Below are 25,089 nucleotides of genomic sequence, written 5' to 3' on the forward strand. Positions count from 1 at the left end.
TTAGTTTCCTGTGGGGTAAGGAGAGTGAGGGGTGAGTAGTTTTAGCATGAGGGCAGATTGTTAAATGCTTATAAATATGCTACTATATCAAGATCTGTACTGCAGAAACGCTCACTTTCTCACTCATCCAGAAGTGCATGTGTCCAATGTGTAATCAGTAGGGTTGGGTACCGAACTCTGTACTTTTAAGGGTAGTACTGACCAAATTACGTTGCTAATGCAGAATGCAGATTCCCGTCAGATTACGTGCATCGCGATACATATCTTTAAATATAGTGATTTTTACCACATCGCCCATTCCTACTTGGTAGACATTCACGCAACAGCTCCAGCCAGTTAACCAGATGTACCAAGGCAAGTCATCCACTACATATTCCAGTGCTCATATTTTATAAGCTGGACTCTCTCTGTTTAAAGAGGAGGAGTGAGTCACTTTTTCAGTGCGCAGATCCAAAATCCTCGTCGCCACTTTGTCATAATACAAGAAGTCTGTGTTTTAAATATCGCTACCTCAGCATTTAGAGGATCTTGCACTATAAGCAAGGACTTCTCATAGAACTTGTTTGAGGCCTCTGCACACATTTCTTCCTTATTGTTGATTTCTGCTAATCTTTGCTGAAGGGATGACCTTTACAGCCAAGCCGCACACGAGTAGATCCTATGCAACTTCTTGTTTGTTTGTTTGTTTTGTTGACATGTTTTTGCCTGTTCTCACATTACATCATGCAGGCAAGGACCTAATGGATTGGTCAGATGTAACATTTAGCAAACCTAACCTTTAGCATGAAAATGACAACTAATGAAAAATACATGAGTCAGTATACTGCTGTTCAACAATTGGGAGTGTAAAAATATCGGCAGTATTAATTTTGATTGGGATTTAGAGCCAAGTAAATCATAGCGGCCCAACCCTAATGCTTGCACACACACGTATGCTATATAGGCAAAAGCTTTTGTACTGGGACACCTGCTCATTCATTTCATTGTTTCTTCCAAAATCAAGGTTATTTAAAAATAAATAAATAAATAAATAAATGTTGGAATAACTGTCTCTACTGTCCATGGAAGGCCTTCTGCTAGACTTGGGAGCATTGCTGTGAGGATTTAATTGCATTTAGCAACCACAGCGTTATTGAGGTGAGGTTGTTGGTGGGATTCTATAAGTATTAAGCACTGTATGATACCCATGAATTTTCATACCACTGTATACCTAAAAAAGCAGAAAATATGCATTCTATGCTCACTGGCCAGTGAGACTGAATTTTGTTTTTATTCCAGCCAAGCCAGAGCACACCTGATACTAATGAGCTCATCGAATCAGAAGCCTGAGAACTGGTTAAACAAGTGGACTTGATGCTCCTGCTGGGTTAGAGTGAAAAGTCAGTGTGTCATAGTGTCAGTTTTAGACCACATCGCCCTTCCTGTATGTGATCAGCAATTAGCTAGAACCATGCCACTGTCTCTTGCTGTGCTACAGATGAAGCTGATGAGGGAGAGGGAGAGCTTCTTTTGGCCTACATTCATAGAGCGTGAAAGCAGGTTACAGGTCTGGGGAGTGTGACACGCTCTTGATTGGCCTACTGATACTTTGTACAGCCCCCTTAGTCCCGTGGCCACACCCGATTCCCGGCCAGATGGAACTGGGCACTCCAGTTCCACAGCTGTTGCTCGAACACCTCCTGTTTGTTTTTTTTCCCACTTGAAAATAGACTCTCCCTTGAGGCTACAGACATCAAAAATGTGGTCCGGCTCTAAAACCAAACGGAACTTGTCGAACTTGGCGTCGTGACCCTTTGTTCTTGAAAACAAGCAATACGAGTCTATGACTATCATGAAGGCTATTTCTCTCCGACTCTGACTAAGCCTCTTCTGGTAACGGTACTTCACCAAGTCTTTGACAATCTATGGAAGTTATGAAAATATAATTTTGTGTCTGGTTAATGTTTAAAAACACTTGAGCCATCATGCTCTACTCAGCTACTTAGACATACAATAAGCCACAGCAGGAAATACACAGCTAACATCATGATATCCCATAGTGTGAGTGTGTGCTGTTTCAGTAAGTCTGACCCAGACTTGTAGCAAATCGAGCCTGTTTTTCCCTCCGATATCTAATCCAGCTTTTTTTGCTAATGTCAACCTGATGCAGATACACATTGATGCAATGTCTACTACAATGTGTCCATTTGGTGTTGTCCAATCAAAACAGACAGAATGGCAGTTTTCAGAAACTTTGTTCATGCAAACTGTACAAGGCTTTTATTCTTGTTGGATGCACTGTATTTTGTTCCTGGGCCAGATGCACAGATGTTCCAGTTTGGATTGTTCGGTGCTTAATATTGTGGGATTTTTTAATTATACATATTTTCATATATTCTTATTCATTACATAGCATGTATTTGCATGATCATACAAGTGATTGCTACCAGGTTTGCTTCAACAGACACAGTCTGTCATAGTGTAACCACACAATTTCAGTCATTCTCTGCCTTGAAAGGGTTAACACCAGCCATGTTCTAGATATCCCTGCAGTCCAAACATGAATAATTTAAATGTCGTCGATCTCATTTCACCAGCAGCATGGCAGCGCACACACACCTCAAACAGACCCTGGCCACACTCCCCTCACACTCAAGCACAATGCCTTATTGTGACAGGAAATTGAAGAAATGCATTACTTGGCTTGCGGGCCAAGCTAGCGCTCAGCTGGCCTTGGGCAGCCCATCCCCAGCAAAGCTTAGGAGAGGCCAGAGGCAGTGCAGCAGGGGACAGGGAGGGATGCAGCGGAGGTGGAAAGCCATGCAGCATGTTGGGTGTGGAAGCGGAAAATGTGCTAAATTTGTTTCTCCCATTAGCAACGCTGCTTTATGGTTCCTTGTTGCAAGAGCCCAAACAGAAGCAACATGGACACAGCGGAATTCTGAAGCGCACAGAGGAAAGCTCTGTTCCCACTCGCCCCCTGGCTATACAGAGACAATTCAGCGTCCAAAACCTCCAGTTTTTCAGCAGTGGCAGTTAGAAACTTGCTGAGTAAGGGGGAAAGAAGGCTTGGGTCGGATTTGTATCTCCGTCCAAAAGTCTTTAACCTCAGAGTGAAATTAGAGTCTCTGTTGAAACTTGCTCCCAGAAATCAGAATAGATGACTCTGTGCTGTTCTTTTGGGGGGGAACAGATCATGCTTGTGTTCGAAGTTGCTCAGAGAAGGGTGGATTAGCTTAAGTGTCACAGCTGTTGTGCTCCACTTCCTTTAGCTTGTGTACCCTGATATGAAATCAGTGATGAACAAGTTAAACATGTAAATAGTTTCTCCCAGTTTGATGGAAAATCAGATTTGCAGAGCTTTCACACGACAAGTCTGTTGTCTGAAGTTAGCTTCTTTAGTTTTGCACTGGAGCTACTAGGCCAATGGAAAACTATACCCCCTCCTGTTGGCACTGTGCAAGCCAACGGCATAGCTGCTGAGTTTCGTTGTTGTTATTGTGGTTAAAGATGCCCTGGAATGGCATAGTGGCATAGTAGACCAATGACAATGGAAGTGACATACTATGAATCCCAAACACTGTTCTACCTTCATTGAAAATAGTCTGGCATAGATAACACAACTAACTTGGGCCAATTCCAAAAACCCTTGTAACAGTCCTTACTAACTAACATTTTCACAAGTACGGTCCCAAACATGGAATCCGAACATTCAGCTTCGAAAGTGGTGCAGCAAATCCGCTTTAATTCTACTGATTCGTCAAATCTGTCTATACCTTAGTCTTTCCACAACTTTCAGCTTATCCTAAAAATTTACAAATTTGCCATTCCACCTTAAATAGTGCCAAGTTCACCAAAAAGGAACTTACTCTGGTCGGATCAATACAGGTAGACAGAACTTACTCCTGAAAGAGTTCATTGTTCTGTCCCCAAAATGTACATGCACAAGCACCCTTGCCCTAGTCCAAGATAACAACATGCATGTCACTGCCAGACTCTGGTTTGCTATGCAAAGCAGGCCTCGTGGCCACAGCTTTGTGTGTGTGTGTGTGTGTGTGTGTGTGCGCGCGTGTGCGATTCCAGTAGCTGGGGAATGGAAGCTTGGGAAACAAGCAGGTATTGCTAATCTAAGCGCTAACCCTAAACTAAGAGAATTCCAGATTAGGCCATGCAGCAAGCTGTGCTAGGACAGCTGGTAAAACTAGCATTGGTAAGCAACTGGTAAGACTTACATTATTATAAATAACTACAAGAAATAAATGAAAATGCTCTGACTGCTGTGTCTATTGACATTGTGGCTAAATGGGTTGACTCTAAAGCGGTCAATCCGAGCAGAGCTCATCAAATTAACCATGGGCCCACCATAAAAGTTCAGTCGTAGGGTTGTAAATGGGTGTGTAAAACCTGACCAGTCACATACCTTATGTGTAGACCTCAGAAAACAATAAAAAATGCTAAATACATTAATTCTATGGCACCATTATTATAAAAAAAAACCCACTGTTTTCTAATGTGTTCAGAGTAAAAGCAGCTTTACTGTCAGTCATCTTACGCTGAGTGCTATGCAAGACTTAATTCACTGTTAGACGGGTAAATGTAAGGTCAACAATTGTGTGCTATGTTTACATTTACGGCATTTAGCACCTTATCCAGAGTAATTTACAAAAGTGCTTTGCTATTTACTCAAGAATAACCTCAGCTAGTTTGAATAGACAAAATTTCAAAGATATCTCTAAGTTTAGACACTACTAAACACAAGTCAATATGGAGACCATAATACTCTACTCTTCACCCAAGTACTCTCGGAGGAGGTGGGTCTTCAGTCTGCGTTTGAAGACAGCAAGCGACTCTGCCGTTCGGACATCCAGGGGAAGTTCATTCCACCACTTTGGTGCAAGGACAGAAAAAAGCCTGGACGCTTGTCTTCCGCGGATTTTGAGGGATGGCGGGTCGAGCTGAGCCGTACTTGAAGCTTGAAGGGCTCTTGGTGCAGACCGGCTTTTGACCATTGCCATCAGGTATGGAAGGGCTGGTCCGTTCTTGGCTTTGTAGGCCAGCGTCAGGGTTTTGAATCTGATGCGGGCAGCAGCTACAGGAAGCCAGTGAAGAGAACGCAGCAGTGGAGTGACATGGCTGAACGTAGAAACATTGAAGACAACCTGTGCCATTGTATTTTGGATAAGTTGCAAGGGCCTGAAAGGGAGACCAGCCAGAAGAGTGTTTTAGTAGTCGTTTAATTATCAATCAAACACACCTCGGGTGCAAAATCCATGCATTAATCAACACAGATGTGGCTCAAACTAGTTGTAGGTAATCTCTTCTCTTGATAATGTAGTTTAACACCATTTGACAAACTTGGTTTTCTATTAAACTAGGCCAGAGTACTTTACATGGCTAAAAGCAATAGTCGCAGCAGTCTTGAAGCCTGAGTTCTGTCCATACTTTTGCTCAACATGTTCCACGTCTCGTCTGTTTGAGTTTTTTTTTTAGTTTTTTTTATTAAACGGCTTAAAAAGAAGCGGCAACAAGCCTCATAGAAATGATCGATGTTGAAATCCAGAAGAATACACACTTTCTTCACAGTCTGTTGAGGCAAGGCCTGTTGTTCTCGTTTTACTGCAGATCACACACAAGAAAGGTAAAAGGCATGTGGAGCGTGCCTCTGGGGCTTGTTGCAGTGCTGCTGAATCTCCTCTGAGGTTGATCATGTCAGTTAAGCTTTTCCCAGCCAAGGCCAACCGGTCCAACCTCAACAAACCCAGATGGTGAGAAGGTCAGCGACTCTGACTCATCACATATCTGCTGGTGTATCACCTCAGTTCAGCCATGCACTATCCGTTTCAACAGTAATGTACATGTGACACAAACTCTAGGCCCAGTTGCCTTGTACCATGGCTGAACCATGTTCACCAACGAGGTAAGAACCCAAATGTTAGTCGCATCACTGACATCACGTTCAACCCCATGCTTCCCAGTGAACCGTGCCCAAGCCTATCAGTTCAAGTGGAGTGATTGCACTAGTCCAACATGCCCAGGCACTGGAAATTTGGCACTATGTTTTCCGACATCACTACAAAATGGTGGAACCCAAAGTAGCACACCACTCCACAGTGAATAGGGAACTGTTTTGGCCACAGCTCTAATGGTAGTACACCCTCAATGATTCCCTAACGTCAGTTAGTCCTCAAAAAGATTGCTCATATTTGTATGTAGAGACAATTGTGTATTTGCTGCAGTAACAGCCATAACTACTCTTCTAGGGAGGCTTTATTCTAGAGGTCAGAACATTTTGGTGAGACTTGATTTTTGGCCATTTTAGCCACGAGAATTTGTGAGATCATCTACTGATGTTGAATGATCAGTTCTGAATCACTAATGCCACTCCAACTCATCTCAGTGGTACTGGATTTAGTTCAATCACTCTAGACGCAGGTCCACTGCTACACAGCCCAGTGCTGGGGGCTTTATACCCCTCTGCTCAGACATTAAAGTACTTTGCCCTCTTGCTGACGCTTGTCCTTGGTCTTGGAGGTATGCCAATGGTGGCACTCAAGGACTCCAAACACTGTTAAATTCCTCAGTGTGCCATGCAGGATATCTTTTCACTATTACATTCAATTAAAACCAAAACAACAACACAAACATCCATAATCTATTATTTCTAATTTGAAATTAAATTAATTACATTAAATGCTAGATTTTTCATTTTACTTTGGATGTTCTTCAGTTTGAACCTCTTAAGGTGCTTTGATGTTTTTAAGAGGAAAAGTTTCTTCAAATCACCTTAAAAGGGTTCCTTCACAGTTTCAAACTGAAGAACCTTTTACTTTTAACATTCTACTGCTTAATGACTTCCTGCTTGCAAGAAGCTCCATCAAGGATGATTGATAAGCAGCAGCAGATTAATAATGCAGGGAGATGCCCAGAACTATGTGCCACTAGTCACAACCCACCTTGAACTTCAGCTTGAACAGGAACTTGCAAAGACAATGTCCATTGGTGCTCTCACTTCGGCGCTTCATTGCACAGCCTTTAGAGTCATGTACTGCTGCTTCAGGGTGTCCCATTGTATAGTCATTGCATTTCTGTGGAGATTATTCAAGAGATGTGTGTGTGCACAGTTGAATGACTATATCAGCAAGCTGAAGAGTTATGTGTATACTTTGGAAATGCAGTGTACCTCACTGACAAATACCCTACAAAAGGGGTGACCAGGGAGACAAAGCTCCTTGTTTTGGTGGCTTGTTTTGGAACAAACAAACAAGTGGAGGGGAACAGTCAGCAGCCATCCTGGCAGACACGCTGGTCTCCCCGCGGCTCCCATCCGTAATGGCTCCCAGCTGTGGGGTTTCTCTTGTTTATTTTACTGGCCCCATAGGCCTTTTCGCGTCTGGATCCAAGATGGAGTTCAGGGCTTTCAAGCAGAGTCGGACCCCCCTTCTCGTCCTTCCTGGATTTATTCGGTCTGTCCCAAACCTGTTTCTATTGCTGTGATGGGCCTTGCTGAGATGGGCTTTCCTGGCTCTCCATCAGTGTTTTATCCTCCCTCTGGTGCATGTTTGTGGAGTTGGGTCTTTTTTTTTTTTTTGAGCCACTATGCTGGGAATGATGGGCTGTGATTTACTGACATTTCTTAATGGCCCGGGAAGCCTAAGCTTTTGGGAATTAGCATAACTGCTCACCCTCTTGCAGGGAGGGGAAGAATCTCCTGGGTTCATTTCCATCCTGTATGCTTCTCCTTGAAAGGGGAAAAAGAAAATCAGAGATGCACAAAGCAAAATGTTCTTGTTTACTCCTCATAAAACAAGGCTTAGAGTTATATAACCGCATACCAACTACAGTTCACAAAGACCTTTAAAGGCCACCACTCTTTAAAACCTGCTTATTTAAAACATTTGTAAAGTTCACAGAGGTGGGCCAAGACGCATTACCGCTCAGCAGAAGTAAAAGCTTTGTTCAGAGTCTGCTGCACACAGTGAGAGCTCCAAATCTCAGAATGTAGCCCAGTGTAACCTAGATTTCTGACCTATATTTATGCTATCGAGTACCCTTGATGCAGTCTGGATCCAAGGTACTATGCAACTGTACTGACGGTTTGCAGGAAGGGGTTTATTTCCATCTAGCAGTTTTCTCTCTCTGCACTGTTTGGTTTGGTAGTGACTCACAAGAAAGGCTGTCCCATAATAGTGAATATAGCCAACAAGTATTAGAAGAAGCAATACCCCACTGACTTGCATTGCTCAAATCACATGCGTGCCTCAAACAGTTAGGTAGTCTTGAATACATTGGGGGTTTTTTTAGTCATCTTCTGACACTGTATGACATGTTCTAATGTATAGAAATGGACAACAGTATGTACAGCTAAACCGAGTCTCCAAAAGCTACCTGGTAAAAGGTATTTTGATTAAAAAGATGATGGTTTTCACATGGGCTTTACCCATCAAATACAGTCACACAAACCCTGGTAACTGACAGATCTGCTCTCATCAAAAATGATCCGTTAATGTGAACCATGCTCCAATGCATACAACTTTCAGAAGACCTTAGAAGACATGTTATAGAGGTGCACAAAGCTTAAAAACAAAAGCCCCGAAAGCAATGCTAAAAAAACCTGACAGCACATCAACTAACAGTTAGACAAATGGTTGAGAAATTGAAGCAAATTCAGATATTACTTAAAGGAATACTGATAACTGAAGCCCATTTTCAGAGAGGAATGGACCAAAATCCCCCCTTAAGTGTAAGTGACTGCTGCTAAAGAAGGATCCACAAGTTATTCAAATCAAAAACCTGTAGAACTTTTTCTAGCCTGCATTTTTAATAATTACTTAATAGAACTGTTTGTACCATAGAGATATGTCTTGCACGACAAACTGAACGGCACAGCAAAGAGAATGGCTGCAGATCATGGCTCTGTACTTTGAGATGAGGTGGAGTCTTTCTGGAGCGCAGCGCTGCATTTGGTCCTGAGTCATCCGCATGAACTGAGTCAGACCCCATGTAGAGAGAGCCTCCTGACCGGCTCTGCTTTTCTTCAGCAGCCGTGCTCACAAATGCACACTGATGTGTATGGACAATGCCGCAGAGAAAAGCACACAGTCGTTTTTCACAGATCCTTTCTTACAGCCTGTCTTACTTTTACAGGGGTTACATGTGTGTCTTGTCTGGTTTCCTGTTATGAATTAGATGTTTCCAATAAGCCTGCACGACAAGGCTGCACGATATGCACTTATTCCATGAAGCAGTTGGATATCTAGATGCGATAATTGCACAGTGCACAGTCTGCTGATCATGATCGTGATATTGACCATAATGACATTACAGAAGAATGCAATTTGCCTGTGAGCATTCTGACCAGTCACAGGGTCTATTGGTCATTACATCAGTCAAGATACTCATAATCCAGTAAATAAATTGGAAGACCTTGGTAAGGTGGAGCGGAAACTTCCAGTTGGAAGCTAGAGAATAACGCCAGCCTTGTCTGTTTACATGACGAGAGAGTTCCCTCATTATAACAAGGGAAATGCATCACTTCAGCACAAAGTGTAAACAAGCACAATGCTGGGGGAAGCAGGTTAGATGAACTAGTGGAAAATAAAGCGGATTCTTGCGTCACATTCAAAGCTGAACAGTCCAGTTCCACGGGTGGGGCCGTACCAAGCAGCATCAGCCCCGACAAATCACAATGATGGAACCGTACGTTCCACTGTTCTGATTGTATAAGACCTTAGTAAAAGTAGGGTCTCCTTTTATGCATATTTCTTATGTATAGTTTTTCCCATTTTAGATTTTTAAAATCCCAATTAATGGCCCTGCTTACAGCACCATTGTATTGTATACAGCATTGTATCGCCAGGTTCTAGCCAATGCACAGCCTTATAAATGAAACTATTGTATGGCACACAACTGATTCATGTTATTTTGCTATCGTAAGGTGTGCAGCAGTCACAATAGGATAAAGTAGAATTGCAAGTATAGTATTTTGTTATTCCACAACATGCAGCCACGTAGCCCTGCAATGGGCCTCACAGTGGAGAAAGAGTGTCTCTTTGGCACTGCTTTTAACTGCTGCCTATGGACTGTCTCAGGATCACATTATCACACTCACTCTGTCAGCCTAATAAATAGCTACAGCGCTTTTCTCACTGCATTCTTTGGACGATATTTGGCTCCATGTTCTACTCTCAGAGCTTCATGCCTCGCCGATTCAGATGGCAGAAACAGTGGGGGGGAACAGCAACAAAAGTGTGTAGGAGGTGGCACAAACTAAAATACCTACAGCGAGGGAGAGTGCTATAGCGCGTCCTGGAACTTGTAATAGCTCTCCAGAATTTTTAGAATACTGGTGTAGAGGGACAGTTCATTATACATGGGTTTGCTCATGAACATGTGACTGTACACTTCTTGCAAAAGGTACCTTAGGAAACCAGAACTGGTTATTCTAAGCCAGTGGCTTCTCAAAGCAGTCCTCTGGGATCTTTGAAATGTCTGGGTTTTTGCTCACAACACATAGGGGTGGACTGAATAAGAGAAGTACTGCCCCAAAGTGGCATGTTTGATCTTTAAATATTTGACGAATCTTCAGATAATGGAAATGTTCTATACCAGCTTTAATGTTTTTTCTAAAACCTTAATAATACATGGAGAAAGTTTTAATCTACATATTAAAAAACAGGTTCTGCATATGCACACATTGCATTTACAAAAAAAAAAAATATTGAAAGGTTACAGGGAACCCAAAATACCAAAAATTGGCCTCATGTAGAACACTATATAGTAAACAGGTCATAGGCCTTATCCAGGGTTCTGTAGTCCCAAACATGAAAGGCTTGACAGTTTCCCAGCTCAAATACACCCAATTATCCTGGTAATTTATAGAACACTTAAACCAGTCGTTTATGATCAGGGAAGTCACCAAACTATGCTGAACTTGAAGAGCCCTGTCCTAGTGTGTCTTAAGGCATCTTGCACGATCTGATTCACTCTAATCTAAAACTTACATGCATGTCTCTGTATGTCCTTGTTTCTGGCAGGAGGCTCAGACCCCAGTGCAGTCCCCTCCAGCAGATGTGTCTGAGCTGACCCCCAGGCTCTGTCACTTGGTCCGGGCTGAGACGGGCTATGGCTTTAACCTGCACAGCGAGAAAACCAGACCAGGCCAATACATCCGCTCTCTGGACCCTGGCTCCCCGGCTGACCGCGCTGGCCTTAGACCGCAGGACAGGCTTATAGAGGTGAGGGGGGAGGAAGAGGAGGAGGAGGAGGAGGATGATGATTACTGCCTTTGGTTCCAGTAAAAAAATCAGTTTTACAAGCCTATTTACAACCCAAGGTGCTTTCCCTTCTCATGTGTATTTATCCCAATTTCAGTGGTCAGCTGAGGTAGTCCAACTTGTTTTTTAAGGGAGTTCAGCTTTAGCTTAGCATGGATGCTCATTTGCTTCCCCAGCTTTCTCTTCGTTGTGTTGAGTTGTGTTGAGTTTGACCCAGCAGGGCTTCAGTGCTGTTCTAACAACAGTGATATTAAATTGTATTGCACATTGTCCATGACAAGGAAGCAGATAGGGAATACTTTGAAACATTCTGAGCATTCTTTTAAACAGAAGTCATTCGAAGTTGTAAATCTAGAATACTCCTGCTGCATATCTGAAATCAAGTGGTGTTATAAAGGGAGGCCCTGTTTTTTCCCACCATATCACTCACTGCAGTGCACTGTGTAGAGTAAACAACAGCACATGTACCAAATAGTTGCAGTTTTTCAGTGATTAATAGCTTTCATGCCACTCAGCAAATTCTTAAGAAGGATGAATGGGACATGAGCTGCAATCAGTACTGATGCATCTGCATACAGGCATTAAAGGGGCATGGCCAACCAGACACACACTGGTGGAGGGAGTATAATGGAGAATGAGGGAGTGTTGGGATGTGTCAGGAAGAGGGAGGTAATGTTTGATTAAATGTGAGGCGACACAGGGAGTGAATAGGGACCTTTATCTAAAACAAAATGTATCATGTATCATTTTCTGAGGTCAAGTATTTATAAGGGGCCAGCGGAAAGGTATGCCGAAATGCTAAGAGTTAGGATTATAGATGCATTATAGATGCATTCTCTGGAGTGAATGAGCTCCATCTAATATTAGTGAGCCAGAACTAACCATCAAGCTTCAGGACCTGACCTCATTAATGTTCATGTGGATATATGCAATCAGTGTTCCAACATCTAGCAAGAAGCCTTTCCACAAAAGTAGAAGCTATTACAGCAAAGGAAGGACAAACTCCCTGCTAATACATTTTAATGTGAGCTAGAATGTACTTTTGGACCCATGCATATAAAATAAAGGTAGCTGCATAAACACAGGGTCAAAAGTATGGTAATAATAATTAATGAGCTCAGATGTTTCTGCCACTCCTATTGCTCCAACAAGTGTAAAAATTAAAAGTTACACATCCATGTGATCTCCATAAGGGGAGGGAAAAAACAGCAGTGCACAGAGGATGGGTTGTATTGACTTTAGCACTCTCAGTTCCAGATTGCCTCTGATAGCAACACCAGCACCACAACTCTGTTGGGAGTTTCATGAAATAGGTTTCCATGGTCAAAAAGCTACACTCAAGCCTTAGATCACCATGTGCATTGCCAAGCATTGGCTGGAGTGGTGTAAAGCAAGCTGCCAATGGACTGATCTGGAGTGATCATTCAAAACCCTTTACTATCTGGCTGCCTGATGGATGAATCTAGGTTTGGCGGAGATGTTTTAAGATGGCTTAAGGTTTTGCTTCAGTTTCTTAGTTCAAGTGAAAGTCAATATTAAACCTGTCGCTTACAAAGCATCAGTTTGGTAAAGGCTCTTTGCTATTTCAGCCTGACTGAAACTTGGTTTAGGAGGTTTGGTGTCGGGGAACTCCAGTGTCTTGCACATAGCCCTGACCTTAACCCCACTGAACACCTTTGGGATGTACTGGAACGCTGAGTAAGAGCCAGACCTTTGTCAGTACATGACCTTACCAATGCTCTTTTGAATGAAAGGGCAAATTGTAAACGTTTTGCAAACTGTAGATTTCTCCATCTTAAGAAGAGGAGCATTCTGCTTGAACACAATGAGATCGGAATGTTGCGGAAAACCATGCAGCTACAAAATCGCTAAATCTAAAACATCCACATACCTGATCTTACCATTTTCTGGAGGAGAAACCAACACCAGAACAACCTGACCCAGAGAAATGACTGTTATGCTGCTTGGTTGAAGCGGACGTGTTGGGTGCTAGTAAGGCTCTTAGCTAAATTAGCTTTTAGGCTAACATCTTACTGGACCCTCATGACAGAGCTGCCCCTCTAAATGCTCTAAAATCTGTGTTTCACAACTCCCATTCCCGAAGGCACCTTACCTTGCACACCTGATCCAACTAATCAGCTCATTAACAAGCCATTTCGGAGTCACAGGGGTGTGTTAAAGCAGGGAAATGTGCAGGGCAGTGTGCCTCCAGGACCAGTGTTGAGAAGCACTGCTCTAAATAACGTTAAATAGATTATTTGAATGTTGGGTTAGTACAGCCTAGCCTCTTTATGGTCCTTGGCAATAGCCTACTTCAGACTTCATTCACTTTGAGTATGATATAATTATAAACCTTTAGAAACAAACCAGACTAGAAAAAGAAACAAACTCTTGACCGTGAGCGTGGCGGAATAATGTAGACTTAAGGGTTTGAATGGCATACCAACAGCACAGTATACAGGTCCATTGGTGTATATTGGAAAATACTGAATATCTACATCAGCCCAGAATTACCATGTATAGATCCCCAAGTGTCTCCTTGCCTTGCATCTTTACATGGTCCTACTTTCTCATTCCACAGATTGGCCTTTCAGAGGCAAGTATTACACTCCTACTTACACACAACTCCTGCACCTACACGTTCCCTTATTCACACACATGCATGCCCACTCTTATAAACACTCTTATTCCACACTGCATCTGACCAGTACCCATGCAAGCACCTACAGACACACACACACAGACACATCACATTAATTGGATTCAGATCCTTCAGGGTATGATGTTTGAGGTGCAACTCAGTCCTCACATACACCTCTCCATCGTATCAGACCCGACTTTTGACCCTTCCAAACATTTAGCAGCTTTTCATTTATTAAATACACACAAACTGGGATGTCCATTAAACTGCACCACTCTTTATTTAAATGAGGACAGCTGTAATTGGGTCGCTGTGGCTTTGGTGCCCATATTTCCTTCAGCAGAACCGTTAACGGAGTGTATACAGGCAGAGCTGCATGAGGCCTGTTGGGGGGGGGGGGGGGGGGGGGGGGGGGGGGTGTTAGAGAGGATAAATCTAAATCTCTCTGTCTGTGGCTGACCCCTCCACTGCTCCAGCACCCACTCTCAGCCCTTGCCGTGTTTATACGAGGCAGAGCTTTTATAAGAAAGCGTGCTGTCATGCTGTTATTTTAGTGGGTGTATGACTAGCAGATTTTCACGTCTTTTGCCTACAACCTTCAAATGTTTTAAAAGCCTTTCATTAACCCGTTCAGACTAACATTAACGGCTTTGCGCTTTTGCATACTGTTGTATTTGGCATGAACACACTTGAGCGTGTCTCTTTTGATAGGATCATAAAGTATTAGATGCCCAGATTCAGAACCTCAGCTGATCAGATGAATGTTAGCAGGAGATTTTAGTCTATTAACAACCTACCTAGACATGTCACTCTAGGCATTTCCAACAAACATGATTGGTGAAAATGGGTCTGTGCACAAAAACAGCATCGAGCAGGCGATGTACCAGGAAGCAGGATGAGCAGTAATTTCATCAACAGATTTACATAGTCACTTTATGATGATTATTCATATATATATATATATACATACACACACACACACACACACACACACATACATACATACATATATAGCCGCTGGAACCACTGGGAGCGGGAATTCATTCCACCACTTTTGATTGGATGCAGAACAAAATCTAAATTTCTGCTGTGAAGGAAGTCACACTCAGCAGCAGAACTGATCAAAATATTAATCTCAGCTGAGAGATAGTCAAGGGTAGCATGAGAACTCATTCAAATCTTCATCTTAGCTAAAGGATGGTCAAACTTTGCAGGCGAACCAAACAAAATCTCAATTTCAGCTGGGGAGGGGGTCTCACTCTGCTGCAGAACCAGTCAAAAATCTCTATTTCGGCTCGGGGGAGGACGTCCAACGCAGCAGCAGAACCAATCAATATCTCAATTTTCATCTGGGAGGAGATCAAACTAAGCAAGAGAACAAATCCAAATCTTCAGCTGGGGTGGGACATTTCACACCCTCTAAATGCTCATTAATATGGTGAATGTTTTTACTGTTTTCCATTGTGCTGAATTTATTAAATTGCAGTCAGTTGCAGTGTTTCTCTTCAACTTTACCAAGTGAGAATTTGATGTTTTTTTAGAGATGCTAGCAAAGCGTCTGTGGACCCCTGCAGGGTCAAAACTCAACATTAACTGTGTTTATGAAATAGTTATTGTGGGGTATGTTATATCAATGACCGGTTGTGTGTAGCGCTGCAATTTAAATATACTCACTCAGTGGCCTTGAATATAAAGTTAAAAAATCTTTAAAAAATATGGTAATAGAGGATGATAATACAAATATGCAAAGCATCATGAATAATCAATGAAAGATGGTGAAAATCACTTAACGCTCCATCAATTGCGGCGTGAATGTTTGGCCTCGCTCTTGTCCTCCCTCTCTGGCTTGGTCTCTCGCCTGATTGAGCCCGAGTTAAGAGTGAAGACCGACTCCTAGCATAACAGCATTCTCCTCACTGGGCTAGAGAGTAAGAGAGAGAGAGAGAGAGAGAGAGTCCATGGAAAAGACTAAAGGGAAGTCTGTAAGACCTAAGAGGCGAAAGGCAAGGGAAAGAGCATTGACCTATTGACTTGACTGACAGTTAACTGACACGAGTGTCATCTTTACTTGATCCCAGAGAGAGATTGTTAGAGCTCCACAGTGTGAGAGTGTGCTTAAGAAGGAGCAAGAGGAACAAGGGCCTATTCATTTCACCTGATAATCATCTCTCTCTCTCCTTTTTTCTCTCTCTTACATGCCTGTTACCAAGTGATCACACATGATCTCAATCACGCTGAGGTCATCCTACCTTCTAGATCCACCACTAAGGGGGTTTTGTTCATTGCAGACAAGAGAGAACCTGCCAATACGTGCAAAGACCTACGTAGAGCTGCCTAATGTCTACCAAATATTTCTATAATAGATGAATATATATACTATTGCATTATTAATAGACCAACCAAACCAGTCTTACACCTGTACACACATTGACTCAGAGAGGCTCTATTGTCACAGCCTAGACAGTCTTTGGACAATGCAATAAGGGGGAATGTTACATTTGGAATAAAAGGTATCCCACAATACAACAACATTGTATTGCAAGCTCTACAATATATTACCCCACCCAAGAGAGGCTATAGAGGGGGATGAGGTACACTTACAGTTTAGCTAGCCCATGGCAGTCAGTTAATGTTGACTTGACTGATGTAGTTCACTATATAGGGAGTAAGGAGGTATTCCCCATCCACATGTCAACACTGAAAACAGAGTTTCCAGAAATCACCACCTCAATGTGGACAGAAGTCCAAAACACAGGAGGGTCAATATGCGTGGATGGGACCTTAGCTTTACAAAGGTAGGTCATAAGAGATCAGAATGACCACAATTCTAGAGCATTGTAGAGCCCTTTTTGTTTGTAAATGAACGGTCAATAAATAATTAGCTTTCTTGATTAATCTTGGCAGCTGTAGTGCAGGGCTAATAAAATCCTTATAGTCTAGTCTAAAATAGTCGAAAATATTCCTTTTTGATATTTTGATATCGTCGAAAATATAGGCTTATTAAACTGATTTCTTTATTTGTTTAAAGTGTTGAAAATCTGCTGTATCTGCTGAAAGAGTCTTATTTCATGGGAAGATCGTTTAGCTTGTTTTAAGCATTATTTTCTTGACAAAAGCTTAGTTATCTATTATTTCCTGAATTAAGCCACCCATTAAGTAAATAAAATCACTGAAACACTTTATTTTCAAACATTTCTATAAAATTCTCAAAATGAGAAAGGTTATACACCATTTGGTCGAAATTACTGGGACACCTGCTCGTGTGCTGCTTCTTCCAAAATCAAAAATTTAGAAAATCTGCTTTTGTTGGAGGAACTGTTTCTACTGTCCAAGGAAGGCTTTCTACTAGATTTTGGGGCACTGCTGTGAGTGACAACAGCATTAGTCAAGTCAGGATGTTGGATGATCATTATCCCACCTCATCTCCAACTTAACCTAAAAGTATTGTAAATGTTTTAGAGCCACAGTCTATTGGGAATACTAGACAAGCTTTGTGCATTTGCACATTTGAGTGCAACTTAAAGTAGTTAAAGAATGCATTATTAGAATTACACTGCTGTGATGCTATGTTTTGCAGGGCTTTTGTGTGCTACAGATTCTAATAAGCATGTGGAGATTTGCTCTTCAGCTCTATTTCAGCATTATCTAAAGAATTCTGTATAGATACAGCAGAGTATTATATATACAGTATACTCCGTTGTTATACAGTTCTTGCTGAGATGGTCGGGATTCCCTTACTCTAAAGTAGGCTTTCAGAGCCAGATCTTGTAACGGGCAGCTGAGGAAGCTTTCCCTTTAAGCTGAACCTTCTTCCTTTCACTAATCCTCAAGAAGTCATAGTCTCTTTTAGACAGACTAGCTCCCCCCCTCCCCCCGTGTTTTTCTTTTCTTTTCTCCTAGAACATTATGAACATTTTCACTTTTTTTATAGGCCGGCTACATTTTAAAGAAAGATTTCAGTGAAACATCAAATTAGCCTTTCTTGGTCCATTAGCTGACACACATTTGCTTCTTGTAGCTAACAAATCATAGCATTTTGAAAACTGCATGCCTATTAATTCATCTGATTGCATCATGTTGTGTATGGTAATATCAGACAGTGTGGTTTATGTGAGTTCTGACGCTTGTCATATGCTTATCTATACAAACAGAGGTCTATAGATAAGAACGGCAGTAGGAGCCTCAATTTTGTTTGTGTTTTTGTCCGTTTATGTAGATAACTATGTCAAACTGCGTTGGGAACATTATGAGCTGAGGTTATGTACCACTTGAGTCAACTGGGTGATGATTACAGCATGCAGGTTGCGTACCCATTGCACATCTACAGTGCAAAAAAACTGCTGGGACATGTTGGGAAGGGGAAAAAGTGAATCAGATCCACTACTGTAACAAGTGTAGTCGGTGGGTAGTTGATTGTTTAGTAGTAGTTTGAGCATTAAGCCTACTTGTAAATGCTCAGAGTAAGAGAAGAGTAGCGAATAAAAACAACTAAAACCTCAATATTGTATGGGTATCGGAAAAGAAAAGAAAAAAAACAATTCTAATCTTGCGCTATTTTACAACATATATGGTCAAAATATGGTTTCTGAACTAATTCTTTAAAGAGGACACAATCAAACACACACTTTACCCCTTTTCAACCCCTCCCCCCAGGCCACGGTCACCTGAAACCCACACTATTGCCACAACAGCAGCCTCACTATCAATATTTGATGGCGTTGTGCTACCTGCCCTCAGGTCTTTTCCAGCCCTGCTGAAAATGTTCTGATATAAAAATAAGGCCTCTCATGTAAGAGAACATCATGTAGTTTTGAGGTGCTTAGGGTTGTTGGGGAGCGTTTTTTTTTTTTTGTTTTGTTTGTGATTGGATTTTCAGAACTAATTCCGTTCCCCTCTCTTCTCTCCTCTCTTCCATCCGGTGAACCCGATCCCACTGCCAAACAGGTTGCTAAGCGACTAAAAGAGAAAAGAGGGACGACTAAGGGCAAAAGGAGAGAAAAAAAAAAAAAAAAAAAAAAGCTCACATTTTGGCGAAAGACACTAAAGAAGAAAAAAACAGGGTTTGTAGGACTAATTGGATAGCAAAACATCTGCCTCTCCGTCACATACTCAGGAGAGACGTTCTGAAGAGGGAAGGGAAACTTTTTGATGCTCTGTGATGAGGTTTAAAAGCAAACGTATCCATCGTAACAGTTAATGGAAAATATCCAACCCAATTCCATGGTCCTTTTTAACTCTGGCATAGATTGGAGAATATAAACAGGTTGGGGTGCCACCTGGTGGCCAAGTCGTGATATGAGAACAGATTAACTTTAAGCTCAGGGTCAGCGCTGAAATTGTAACCTTCTTTATAGTTTGTGCAATAGAGCCTTCATATTTCACGCTCATTCACTCGCCCTTGAAGAGGCTGAAAAGGAGTTTATATGAGGGTAGTAAGGACTGTAATGACTTGAATGGAGTGTGTCGCTTTTACTCGATGAAGAGGGCCAAGAGGAACAAAGAGCTTGCTTTCACCTTTTAATTAGCTCCGTCTCTCTGGATTTCTGTGTGCAGGTGAATGGCGTGAACATTGAGAACATGCGGCACGCAGAGGTGGTGGCCTTCATTAAGCGCGGAGGAGATGAGACGCGTCTGCTGGTCGTGGATCCAGACACGGACGATCACTTCAAAAAGCTGGGCATCATCCCCACCAGCAGCCACGTCAAAGGTTTGTTCCATAAGAGTGTAAACACAAACACTGGATTACTGAAAACCACCACAGTTACACTCTGCTGTGAACAGAGTGTAACTGTTTGTCCTACACACATTTTATTTCCTGTACGCCACTGGATCCTCTGGGTTATGAGGTTGTGAATGCATCAAAATTTCAATATTGTTGCATCCATGTGACAAGCAGGTTAGCATTCCTGTGGAAATTGTTACACAAGAGCAACACCAAAACAGTTCTCTACTACTGACAAAGAAACCTGACTAACCTCATTAACTTTCCCCTTTGTCTGCGGCATCCTGTTGAGGTTGCCAGTCTTATGATCAAAGATTCTTGAGGAACCATTGGAGGTTCTTCAGTTTGAAACTGTGGAGGTGCTTAGAGGAACTTTTTAAGGAATAAAGGTTTTTCTTCTAAAAACATTTTCCTGAAGGTTCCTCAAAGCACCTTAAGAGGTTCCTCCACATTTTCAAATTGAGGAACCCCTAAAACGTTACTCAAGAAACTTACATTTAACAGTGCAGTGTTTGTTCACAAGTACTTCAAAAGATCAGGTTTTTAAAAATAAAAAAAAAACCACCCCAACAAACAGTTTTAGCTAGGACTTTACACGATAGATACACTTAGATAGAGAGCTTCTAAGAGTTCCGAAGATTTGCATGACGCTAATTACGGAATGGCAACAGGACTTCAGTCGATTTCTATAGACATATACTTATGCAGCACTTTAAAACATCTACTCACACACTGTCCCCACTTTTATACACCTGGAGTACAAAGCTCAATGATTCAGGTTTGCTCTAGTGGGTATAACAGCTTTTCCACTGCAGGGCCGAAGAGTTCTGAGCATGGAGGGTAAACCCTTCCGGTGGCTGTGCGCGGTTTTCTCAGCAAGGCTAGCTAACTGATCGATGGGAGGGCTTAGTGGCTTTGGGATCTGCTGATTGGCTCCATATTCGCGTCATCTTTGTGCAGCAAGATCCTGGGTCTTTTCTTTAGTATGTCCAGTACAGAAAATGGCAGAGTGTATCTAGTAAGTACAAGAATGACTGTTTATGACAGTTTAGTTCTCTTCAAGTGCACTGATCATTAGTGTGCCGACAAGTACGCTTTAGTGCCCTGAAGCATAATTATAAAGTTTAGCATGCTCAAGTCGGCTATGGCCCTATTTAACATTGCTAAGGCGACAAGAGGTGTAGCAGCTGTGCTGCACCATGTTCATGATTTTGTGGCTGTATATAGTCTTTTATACCAGGACCATGGCTATAAGTTAGCATAGTGCTAACTACAGGCCGAAGTAGGTCACATACTCTCATTAAACCCCATTGTTGTGGGGTTTAATCCACTTAAATCCCCATCTTGTTTAAGTGGATTTTAACATTATTTGGCACTACATCTATAAAATGATCCAACAGGTCCATGCCAGCACAAAACAGTGTACACTAAGGAACAATACAGTAAAGCTAGGAGTAGTTTTTTGGTCAGCTATGTGCGCACAGATTTGGTGTCTAAGCAAAACCCATCAAAAAAAAAAGCAAAAAACTAAAGTCATTGCTTTTGTTCACTGGTTTAGGTTTTGATACTCAGTCCATCACTAACGGCTCGCCCAGTCCCCGCGTCAACGGACGCTCCACGTCCCAGTCTACGCACTCGGACCGCAGTAGCCAGGACACCAGCACGCAGGTATGTGTAAAACAACTGCAAAGTTTTGGGTCTAAAGACGTTTACATTGTGTATTTTGTGTGATGCTGAAAAATGCAAACTGCACTCCAGTCACCCTGGACCTAGGTCTTTAGTAAAACCTGCTGCTGTGTTTGTGTATGTGTAGAACTCTGAAGACGGCGGTAGCCGCTTGCTGGACCCCTTCGCCGAGATCGGCCTGAGGTTGAGCCCCACAGCGGCAGAAGCTAAAGAGAAGGCCCACGCCAAGCGCGCCAAGAAGAGAGCACCACAGATGGACTGGAATAAGAAATATGAGATTTTTAGCAACTTCTGAACTTACTCTCACACACACTTCCCAGCTCTCCAGAATTCCAAGACTGCCCCTCTGCACCTAACTGCTTTTGATGAAAATGGAGTTATTTTTATAGAAAGAGCAAAACAAGAAAAGCCTAAAAAACGTTTTTCAATAGTTTGCCTGTAGAGCGGAAGCTTTAAAAAGAAGAAGAAAAACACAAGAAAGCATGACCCGGAGCTGCCCGACTCAGAACCGTCGCTGACAATCATCAGTCCCTAAAGTGCAAGAACTTCTCTAAAGGAAGCTCTGGAGGATGCTGAAGGATGCAGCATAGAAGCTTGGATTTTGCTTTGCTCTTGCTTGAGTTTACTGCTACTATTACACGCACTCCAGGCTGACCAGTATGGCATCAGTCCCCCAATGCCAGCAGCCAATTTTTATACACAGCCACCTCCACCAGCAGATGTTGATCATACTGCAGTACAGAGCGAACCGGACTGGAACATCAATGATCCACAGTTGTTTACATCTCTACATACATGACCGTGGCAGGGTTGTCCGATCTGGTGGTGGTGCAACTCAAGTGGACGTGTGACAAATGAGGGACTTCTATGGACAACACATGAAAAGTACAGTTGACAGACATGGAAAATACACGCAAATTATATAAGACTTGCCCCCAAAAAATTTCCATGAAATGACCCATTTCGCAGGGACCCTCTCAATGTAGCCCGCTATATGTGCTGTACGTTCTTGTGAAACAGTATTATAGATGAAGGATTTTAGAGAGGGGGGGTTACCTGCCAAGAACCCAGAATTACCAGCCTATAGTTACGCACCACATTTGCATCTTTAAAGGGAGGGGCCACTATCATGACACATTAAAAAGAATGTATAATGCAGTAAATATTAACTCAGTGAGAAAATGTGAAGGATATATTTCACAAAGTGGAATTTCTTAAGCTTGATTGTTTTAGGCACCATATATTTTTTCTACTTTTTATTTTTCGATTTAAAAAAAATATTTACCTTGGCAGTAAGTGTTGGTGGGCTCAGTAAAACACTTGATACTTAATAAATCCAAATAACATTAATACAGTCAGTAGAGCTTTTACATTTCCAGTGCTCTCCTAGTGGCAGCCCAGTATTATCATCATCATCATCTAATACAAGTTCAGACTAGCTCACATATCAGATCAACCATTGTTTTCACACTAAAATATTCTTAGTTACTTTATAGCTTTAGAATAGATGCAAGGACACCTCAATACAGCACAGTGTGTTAACAAGCAAACACAGTAAACATTTACCTGCCAAGATAAATGTGCTTCATTAGATGCCTAAACCTTTGCACAGCACTGTATATGTCTACAAGTCAGGCTTATTATTCTGAGGACTAAGAGCCGGAGCCTGAAACCATTGACATGTTGAAGGGATTAACAAGACAAGCCAAAAGTAAGGAGACTTTTGGCATACCCAACTGTGAAATATCTGATCCCCAGGGCAGTTGCAAGCACAAACTACAGTGTTTAGTTAAAAGGAGATGTTACTCGTGAAACACTAGAGGGCACCATTGACGCACATTTGCTTCCAGGTCTTGGACGATGATTTTGGAGAAAAGCTGAACTTGCAAGTTTTAACCACTAGAGGGGAAGCAGGGATGCAAGTCGTTTAATTAAGGCTCAGTACTCAGTACTAGGAACTTGTGAACCGAGCCAGTGCAAGTGTTGAAGGTGTTTTACATGTAGGCTACAACCACTATGCTGGCAATCTGGCAATTCTGCGCTGTCTTTGCATGAGCCGGGGGTGGAAAGCACTTGAGTGATCGTACGTCAGTACTGTGCAAGGGTTGTGTACCGTACTTTTACATAGCTTCATTTCCAGTAACGCTTCCATTTAAGCCTTCTTCCATTTAAGTCCTCATTACAAATCCCCTAAAAAAAAATGAGACACTCTACTTCTCTTGCCAGTCAGTCAAGATCCTGCCTGATTTGAATGTGTTATTAAAACCATCCAGACCGAAAATACACCAGATCATCTTTGTCAGGACATTCAATGGTCAGGCACTTGATATTTAAAAAGCATGTACTTGTCGGTACATGACTTCATACTTTCACTTTGAATTGAGTCAAATCTTAATACAGTACTCGTACCTTCACTTAAGTGAACTTTCTTCATGCTCTTCCCACCCCTGCTTAGAACAGTGCTTTCTGAAGCGCTCTAGAAGGTGACTGTGGGTTCTTGGATGGCACATGTGAGACTGAACCTGATACTCCTACAGCAGCAATATGTTTCTGGCATTGTGACCGAGCTCTCAACCCCTGATCGGGCTCTACTATCTGAATGTCCAGTAGATGGATAGAAAGGAATATCGTAAGTAGCCTACATCAATGCAGATATGACAAATCCTGCATAGACCCCCCCTCCACACACACACACACACACAGACAGACAGATGGACTCCCTTCGTCTCACAAAAGGAGTGTCTCTCATGGAAATGGACAAAATGATCACTATGCCTGCCTGTGGAGCACCCCTAAACGCTTGGAACTGTGGTACAGTCCACCCTGCGACTCTGCTGGCCCAGTTCTGTTGGGTCATTAAGCTAGCTTAGCTCAGCTGTGCCGTGCTGACATATTGCTCCAGAAAGAGTCTGCGTTATATAGCACAGATATTTTAGCCCCTTGCCCATAATTGTATATTACCAGCATTGCTGTACTCCCTCTGAATAATCGAAAAGTGCATTATTTGTAGCTGTCCTTTTCCGTCTGTTTGTTAACATTGTGTTTGCAGTAGGGTCTTCTTTTCCATCTCCTCCTTTCCCGACTGTGTATTCATTCAGAGCGCCAGCTGTATACTAATGTATATTCATTATGGGAATATATGCCAGGTTGCATTTTGTTTTGTTTTTTTCAATAAAGTGTGACATGCGCATTCTTACATACTGACACCATCAGTACTGCAATTATTCACCAGTTCCAGAGATAATTCGTTCGATTGTAACACAGGAGTTCATACATCTATAGCCATGTTTTCATCCAAAGGATGTTTTACAGAAAAACATTGGTCAATGTAGGCTGTGGGAAGCAAATATTTCAGCAGATAAACGGTTTGTCGACTCCGGAGATGTCGCTAAACAGCTGCATTGCACCAGAAATGAATGCATTTACCCCCTTAATGTAGAGTCAAAGGCTGTTCACACCTAACATTAACGTGCGTTTAATATTCAGAGAGTATCTTAATTTACACTATCAGACTGTGTTTACACATTTCACTAAAATATATCTCCAGTGTGATCAAATAAGACTGGATTTCACTTTCCCCCCCTGTAAAAACATCACCTCAGCATGTTCAATATTTCCACCTTACTTCCTGTAACCCGGCAGTTTCTTAACAGGGTGATCCAGCTCTGGGAAACCATGAACATTTTTGATTGTTTATTTATCCCTTTTTGGAATTGCCAATTAACCCACCCACATGTAGCTTCCCCTAACAATTAGCAATGCTCCCCACACTGTGGTAAGAACTGACC

At 42.1% G+C, this 25,089-nt stretch overlaps 1 protein-coding gene across 1 annotated transcript in view; it reads left to right on the forward strand.

Moving 5' to 3' along the window:
* Positions 1 to 24,505, forward strand: part of LOC140574440 (Na(+)/H(+) exchange regulatory cofactor NHE-RF2) — a 61,929-nt gene extending 37,424 nt beyond the window's left edge. The window contains exons 3-6 of the mRNA XM_072694272.1: positions 11,013 to 11,213; positions 19,447 to 19,600; positions 21,174 to 21,283; positions 21,429 to 24,505. Coding sequence (XP_072550373.1) covers positions 11,013 to 11,213; positions 19,447 to 19,600; positions 21,174 to 21,283; positions 21,429 to 21,596 — 633 coding nt within the window. The 3' untranslated portion in view covers positions 21,597 to 24,505. The remainder of the gene's footprint in view (positions 1 to 11,012; positions 11,214 to 19,446; positions 19,601 to 21,173; positions 21,284 to 21,428) is intronic.
* Positions 24,506 to 25,089: the final 584 nt, after the last annotated feature.

Source organism: Salminus brasiliensis, chromosome 12 (genome assembly GCF_030463535.1).
Source record: "Salminus brasiliensis chromosome 12, fSalBra1.hap2, whole genome shotgun sequence".
Lineage (NCBI taxonomy): Eukaryota > Metazoa > Chordata > Actinopteri > Characiformes > Bryconidae > Salminus > Salminus brasiliensis.